This window comes from Conger conger, chromosome 16 (genome assembly GCF_963514075.1).
Source record: "Conger conger chromosome 16, fConCon1.1, whole genome shotgun sequence".
NCBI lineage: Eukaryota > Metazoa > Chordata > Actinopteri > Anguilliformes > Congridae > Conger > Conger conger.
This window is the reverse complement of record NC_083775.1, coordinates 34,287,934-34,295,403: the sequence shown is the minus strand read 5'-3', so window position 1 is coordinate 34,295,403 and position 7,470 is coordinate 34,287,934. Positions and strand designations below refer to the sequence as shown.

The following is a 7,470-nucleotide window of genomic DNA, read 5'->3' as shown; positions in this document are numbered from 1 at the left end:
GCTGTAGAACCGATGTCGCGACTCATTGTCCTCCACAGGAAGAGGAAGGTGAGGATGCAGAGGTCTCAGTGGCGCCCTCTCTGGCCGGTCACAGGTTCTGCGCCGCGCTCTACCCTCCACACCGCGGCGGGGCGGCGGCTCCGGACGCGCACGAGGAGGACCCCGAGAGCATCCTGGACGAGCACGTGCAGAGGGTCATGAAGACGCCCGACCGCCAGTCGCCCGTATCGGGCTCCCCCCGCGGGCCCCCCGCAGACCTCCAGGGCTGGTGCCAAGGCGCCCAGACGGGCCCCAGGGGGGCGGAGGTGGCGGGAGCCTGGCACCACAGGCACGGCCACAGGAGCCCCAGGGAGCCCCAGGGAGCCGAGGCGGCGTTCAGGGGTCGCAGGGGCCACGTTTGGCCCGGCGAGCCGCACCCCGGAGGCTATGCCGACGGCACGGCCGCGCCTCTCAGGCCCACGGAGCGGTTAGGATACGGGTAAGACTGTCACTCCACTCCGGTCAACCAATCGCAGAGCTTTTCAGTTCAATTCACACGCCGCACACAGCCCACACAGGTTAGGCGCTCTCTTGTAGCTCTTAGCTATACGTCTTATAGTCCAGTGACGTAATGTCGCTCATCTGAATTCGCGGAACGTTCCTGAACGTTCTGTTGTCGCCCGACGTAGACCGTGGTCATTGTCCTTTGCGAGAAGTATAAACACACTCCCGTCGCATACAGCTTAAACAAAACTCAAGAAAGTCCATTGCACGTCGTCGGTTAGCAAGCAGCTTTGGGTGGATTTGTAATAGGAGGGTCTTCATGGTTCCAGAGACTCCCGTTAAGTGACTCACGGTTCTGGTCCAGTGTTTCTGTGGCTGATGAGGAATGCCAGTGTGAACAGGAATTCTGTATCTCTTATAAATCGTGTTTCGTGGGGTGTCTCGGTGGCGCAGCCTGTAGAGCACATGCTCATTGTGAGCCGCGATGTCGACGGTTCGAATCCGACCATCTGACAATTTGTTGCATGTCTTTCCCTCTCTCTCGCCCCCATTCTTTCTGTCTCTATATACTGTCCAATAAAGCTGAAAAAGGCCTAAAAAATATCTTTAAAAAAAATAAAATTAAATCGTGTTTCGTGGCCTTCTTAGCTGTAGCTACCTTGCCAGCAGTCGGCTATTAACTGACATAACTGACACTACACATACCCAGGTGCAGAACTAATTCTCAAAGTTCACAACCATGTAATAGCATTGTATCCAAAATTGAGTCGATGCATCACGATGGCACCGGGACCAGAAAGGGTGATGGAACGTCTTGTCACACGGCCTGTTGACTGCGATGTTGGTTCCCACGGTGACGACTGCTCTCCACTCTGGTCTCCGTGCGGCAGCAAATGCCACGCCCTGGAGCTGTCTGTGCCCCCGGATATGCTGGAGAGGAACCAGAAGATCGTCCAGTGGATGATGGAGGGAGAGGAGAAGGCAGGCCGGCACAAGAAGGCCCCCTATGGGTGAGTCGGAGAATTCCGCTGCTGTGATTGAGGCTTGTGTGATGCTTCAGCAGAACTCTGGCTGATGGTTGATGGTTCAAACTAGGGCTCGGCAATATGGCAAAAAAATATTTTCTCAATATTATGTTGTGACATTAATGCATTCACTGACAGAGTGATTTAGAATCAGAATCTTATACTTAATGTTAACGGCATATATTTGGTGAAAATATACTAAATGAAGTACATTATATCCAAAAATAAAATTGGTGTAAAACGGATATAAAAAAATGGGTGAGTGGGTGGGGTTGAGAACAGAGGACAATAATTGTAAACACAGCTCAGCTAAGCTAAAAAAAGAAATCACACATAGTGTGCCTTTATACTACAGCAAATATGATGTCCTCAAGAGAAATACTTTTGTTCATTAAAGATACTCAGAAAAAGCAGACTGTTTCAAAAACATTAGCAGCACATGCAATGTTAACACTAATACAAATGTATTCTTCAACTAATTGTGATATTATGAAAGTTTTGCCCCTGTAATTTAGCCTGTGTCTGCTGCAGGGCCCCTAATTTTGGCCCCTGTAAAGCCTGGTCCCCCAGCTTTAGAGCCCCTAGTTTTGGTAAAGCTTTCTCTCCTCCCTCAGTGGGTCTGCTGAGTCCAGGAGGAGCCTGAGTCACGAGGTGTCCTGGCCCGCTTCGGTGGAGCACCCCTGGGTCAGCGCCCAGGCACGCCACACTGTGCAGCCCTCTCACCCCTTCATCCAGGACCCCACCATGCCCCCCAACCCGGCCCCTAACCCCCTCACCCAGCTGGAGGAGGCTCGGCGGCGGCTGGAGGAGGAGAGGCGCCGGTCCGGCTCCCTGCAGACCAAGCAGAGGTGAGTCGGGACCCACGCTGACCTGCCTGTCAAACAGGGTCACGGCCGTTTCAGTCAAACTCCTCCTTTTGTGTGTTTTCATGTGTGTGCGTGCATGCGTGCATATGTGTGTATGCATGCATGCGTGTGTGTGTGTGTGGTTGCATGTGTGCGTGCGTGCGTGTGCGTGTGTGTGTGTGAGGCTGCACGTGTGTATGTGTGCGTGTGCGTGTGTGTGTGTGTGTGTGTGCACGTGTGTGTGTGCGTGTGCACCTGTGTGTGTGTGCACGTGTGTGTGTGTGTGTGTGTGCACGTGTGTGTGCGTGTGTGTGTATGCATGTGTGCGTGTGCGTGTGTGTGCGTGTGTGTGTGTGTGTGTGTGTATGCGTGTGTGCATGTGTGTGTGTGTGTGTGTGTGTCTAACCCCTGGGCGTGTTCCTCAGGTATGTGATGGAGGTGATCGAGAGGGGTCGCGCCGCCCGGCCGGCCGTGCTTCCGCCCCTCAGCCTGGTGCCGGCCGTCTCCCACACAGAGCTCTCCCCGCACCAGTACGTGCCCCTGCAGCCTGCCCCTGCAGCCTGCCCCCGGTCCCCATAGACCCAGACCTGTATGGAGCCCCCTCCCCAAAGCCTCTGATTCACCTCCTTACCTCTGTAGCACACTAACGAAGCTCAAGTGTTTATTAGCATTTGTTAACAGTGCAGATCTATATCAGTATATACAGTCTGTTGCATTTGGTTACTAATATGTGCTTATTTGTCAATCTAGTTCTCGCATTTTATGTACTGTGATGAATGTCATTGTGGTTGTATTTTGTACAATAATCCATTCGTTAGCTCACGGTTTCCTGCAATAGGTATAAAAATATGATGTTAACACACTGTTCTCTGATAGGTATAAAATTACAGAAGTAACACAGTTTCCTCTGATAGGTGTAAACGTGTGACATTAACAGACAGTTTTCTCCGATAGTTGTAAAAGTATGACGTTAACAGACAGTTTCCTCCGATAGGAGTAAAAGTATGAAGCGAGTGCCCTGTGAGAACATGGTGGTGGCCTATTACTTTTGTGGAGAGCCCATCCCGTACCGGACCTCCATCAAAGGCAGTGCAATCACCCTGAGCCAGTTTAAGGAGCTCCTCACCAAGAAAGGAAATTACAGGTGAGTCTGCTCCCTGTCCATTCAAATGAAGCACCTGGTTGCATGATGTCCTTACCGTTGACTGGTCTGTTTAAGCAAGAGTGTTGTTTGCTTTGTATTTTCATGCTTAACGCAACACTGTTAAAATCAGGAACAACGTAACAGTTGTTGATATTTAGTTAAAATTAAGTTTGCTGAAAAGTGGGTTAGTTAAAAGTTTAGTTAAAATGACAGTTTAAAAGTGGGAGTATAGTTAAGAGTTTAGTTAAAGTGGGGGTATAGATAAGACTTTAGTTAAGACTAGTTAAAAGTGGGAGTATAGTTAAGACTTTAGTTAAAAGTGGGGTTATAGATAAGACTTTAGTTAAGACTTAGGTTAAAAGTGGGAGTACAGTTAAGACTTTAGTTAAAAGTGTGAGTATAGTTAAGAGTTTAGTTAAGACTTTAGTTAAAAGTGGGATTATAGTTAAGAGTTTAGTTAAGACTTTAGTTAAAAGTGGGGGTATAGATAAGACTTTAGTTAAGACTTTAGTTAAAAGTGGGAGTATAGTTAAGAGTTTAGTTAAGACTTTAGTTAAAAGTGGGGTTATAGATAAGACTTTAGTTAAGACTTTAGTTAAAAGTGGGAGTATAGTTAAGAGTTTAGTTAAGACCCTTGTGCACCTGACACTGATGGCCCATGGTGCTCGTTGTGTTTTCACAGATATTACTTCAAGAAGGTGAGCGATGAGTTTGACTGTGGCGTGGTGTTCGAGGAGGTGCGTGAGGACACTGCCATCCTGCCCATCTTTGAGGAGAAGATCATCGGAAAAGTGGAGAAGGTGGACTGAAGCCTGGGAGAGGAGACAGAGGCAGGCTTACGCAGAGAGAGGGAGGCACACGCAGAGAGAGGGAGGTGCACGCAGAGAGAGGGAGGCACACGGAGAGAGAGGGAGGCGCACCCAGAGAGAGGGAGGTGCGCACAGAGAGAGGGAGGCGCACGGAGAGAGAGGGAGGCACACACAGAGAGAGGGAGGCGCACGGAGAGAGAGGGAGGTGCACACAGAGAGGGAGGCGCACACAGAGAGAGGGAGGCGCACGGAGAGAGAGGGAGGTGCACACAGAGGGAGAGGGAGGTGCACACAAGGGGAGAGGGAGGTGCACACAATGGGAGAGGGAGGCGCACGGAGGGAGAGGGAGGTGCACAGAGGGAGAGGGAGGCGCACACAGAGAGAGGGAGGCGCATGGAGGGAGAGGGAGGTGCATGGAGAGAATTCTCCCAAGCAGGTGGCCGAACTGGTATAGAAAGGGAAATTGAGCTCCTTTGGGCAGCTGTGCAAAACACCGTACTGACTTTACAGAGAGGGGTATTTTAAGGGTTCCACTATACAGAGAGGGGTATTTTAAGGGTTCCACTATACAATGAGGGGTATTTTAAGGGTTCCACTTTACAGAGAGGGGTCTTTAAGGGTCTTCAGAGGTGTTCCCTGCCCCTACTGCCAGCTGCTCAGATCCTGCGAAAAGAAACTACATAAGTTCACAGCACACTGTTAAAACAAGGAATGCTGCAGAATTGTGTTTTCTTTGGTCAGTTTTTAACTCATAAGTGTAATGTAGAGTTGTGTGTGTGTGTGTGTGTGTTCACGGGCATGTGTGTGTGTATATTTATAGATGTGTATATGTATACAACAACTTGGCTGAATACTGAATTCTGATGGGCTATGAGGTAATAATATTATTATTCCATATACACCTGGCTATTAAGAAGCGCCGGCATAAGTTTAATCAACGTTCTATATTAACGCCCGTAAATGTTATATTGCACTAGCCGTATATGTCTCGATAAAACATACAGGAGGGATCTGTCAGCCACTGTCGCAGTTTGCTTGATGTCCATGAATGACTGTAGAGTGACTAGCCTGGTTAGCTATATTTATGTTTATAGTTTAGCCTCTGTTTTGAATATAATTCAATCGTTGGCTAGCTATCCGTGTTAAACATTCAAGACAATTTTAACTAAAATGTAATTTTAATATTAGGTGATATGAGTGATGGGAAACCTAACATAAAGCTAGCTTGTTAGCCTGGTTGAGATACACACACACAGACACACACAGACACGCAGACACACACACACACACACACACACACACACACACACACACTCTCACACACACTCACACACACACATAAAATGATTGTATTTATTTATAAAGCTGTTGGTTGTATCCCATCCACGGGTGGATACAATTCCATATTTCAAGATCAGCGTTTTTGATTGGTTAGCATTTTTCAAAGTATTGGATGTCCTTCGCCAGGCTATTCCCATGGTTCAGATGCTAAACCTCCAGTTCAGTTCTGGGAGCAAGACACAATATCCTCTGCTGGAGCTCAGCGTGAGGAAACACACCGACAGGCAACGCAGAAGTATGCATGAGTTTATGCCACTGCAGTCCGGGCTGCTGATATTCACATCGCTCCGCTGTGGAGAGACTCCTCATAATTGGTTGAGAATCCAGTGATTAACAGCTTGTTGTGTGATCACCAGCTTTGGGACAGGGCTTATCCTGGTACACATCTGCAACCTACCTTTCTGCATTTTCTTTCCCTCTATTTCTTTTATTGATTAAGCAAAAATATTACCTGTACCTACAAACCCGAGCAAAGGACAAACATAATTTTTTATAAAAAAAATTTTTTTTAAAAGAATGTCACTGTTATGTTGTGTGTTGAGAGAATTTGTATGCCGATTTAAAAGTTAAAATGTGCCGTCTATGAGGAACTGTGAACCGAGCTCTGGAGTCTCTTTGAGTGCAATGCAAATTACTCTGCTGAAAGAGTTATTGAAGAGTTATTGTGTTGAGAAGTTTCTAGAAGGTATTTTAGAGCAGGAATGCTGAAGTGGAAAGTTAATTGTGAAGGACACCATCAGTATGTATTTTGCGAGGTGACCATGCGTGTCAGGGATGCTGCCAGGTTTATGCTAGTAACGTGTGGAGCCATCAGTTCTATATCTACAGATGTATTGTTTACAGAAACCTTAAACCTGCAGTAGGCAGCTTTTTCAGTGGTCGCAGTGTTGTGAAAAGATTCATGTGAATTCACATCAACATCAACTCACCTCCAAGCATGATTACTGGTTGTCACCTTTAAAAGTTCAGAATCTTTTTTGTTGCAGAGCTTACTGAATGCAATAAAACATGTTCCATTTAGTCGCCGAGTTTGGTTGCTCACAGTGATAGTTTGCTAAGTTCACTAGCTAAAGTTAGCTATCTACCCGATGGTTAGCAAAACACTTTTCATGCATGTAAATTGTTAAACAAGTCTATCCTCCATCCCTCGCAACTAGCTTAGGTAAAGTACCTAACCTCACCTACCAAACAAATAACATCAGGAAACATTTCATTCTTCCAGGAACCTAGCCGCCGAATTAAGTAACATTATCAATAATAGCTCTCTCGCTATTCAGCTGGCTTAATTGCCTGGCAAACAGAAAGTCTCTCTATATTAGTGTTGAAATTTAGATCTACCTGTCCGGCAGTGCCAACTTTACGACCCTTTCTGAAGTGTTACCTAACGCAGCTTTAATGTGATGAGAAGATCTGAAAAAATCAGACTTTGAAGATTTTGGTGGCAGCGTCAGAGCCTGGTGGTGATGCGATTAATGTGTAAATAAATGATCTGCCTTTTTCAAGGATCTTAAGACACCAAAGAGCACCATTTACATTGAGGTTCAGCATTTGTAATTAATTCATTTGTTGTCCATTTTTATTTTGTGACTTCTAATTTAATATATATTGTTTTGTATTTGGTTAATCTTACAAAGTCTTCTTGGTCTTGATTAATTCAAAATGGCTGGACAGAATTGAGGTAATTTAGATCAGTGGGGGTCAGCTCTTGCTCTCAGTGAACTACGGGTGTGCTGGTTTTTCACCTTAAAATCGGCAACAAATTCAGACCCAAGAAAACATTGTATTTCATATAAAAAATGTGGAAATATTATCTATTGGATTAA

General features: G+C 46.4%; 1 protein-coding gene across 1 annotated transcript in view; it reads left to right on the top strand.

Annotated features, from left to right (window-relative positions):
• axin1 (axin 1) overlaps positions 1-4,419 on the top strand; it is a 23,959-nt gene extending 19,540 nt beyond the window's left edge. Inside the window, exons 6-11 of the mRNA XM_061223352.1 lie at positions 39-478; positions 1,374-1,493; positions 2,123-2,356; positions 2,779-2,883; positions 3,348-3,497; positions 4,180-4,419. Of these exons, the coding sequence (XP_061079336.1) occupies positions 39-478; positions 1,374-1,493; positions 2,123-2,356; positions 2,779-2,883; positions 3,348-3,497; positions 4,180-4,306 (1,176 nt within the window). The 3' untranslated portion in view covers positions 4,307-4,419. The remainder of the gene's footprint in view (positions 1-38; positions 479-1,373; positions 1,494-2,122; positions 2,357-2,778; positions 2,884-3,347; positions 3,498-4,179) is intronic.
• Positions 4,420-7,470: the final 3,051 nt, after the last annotated feature.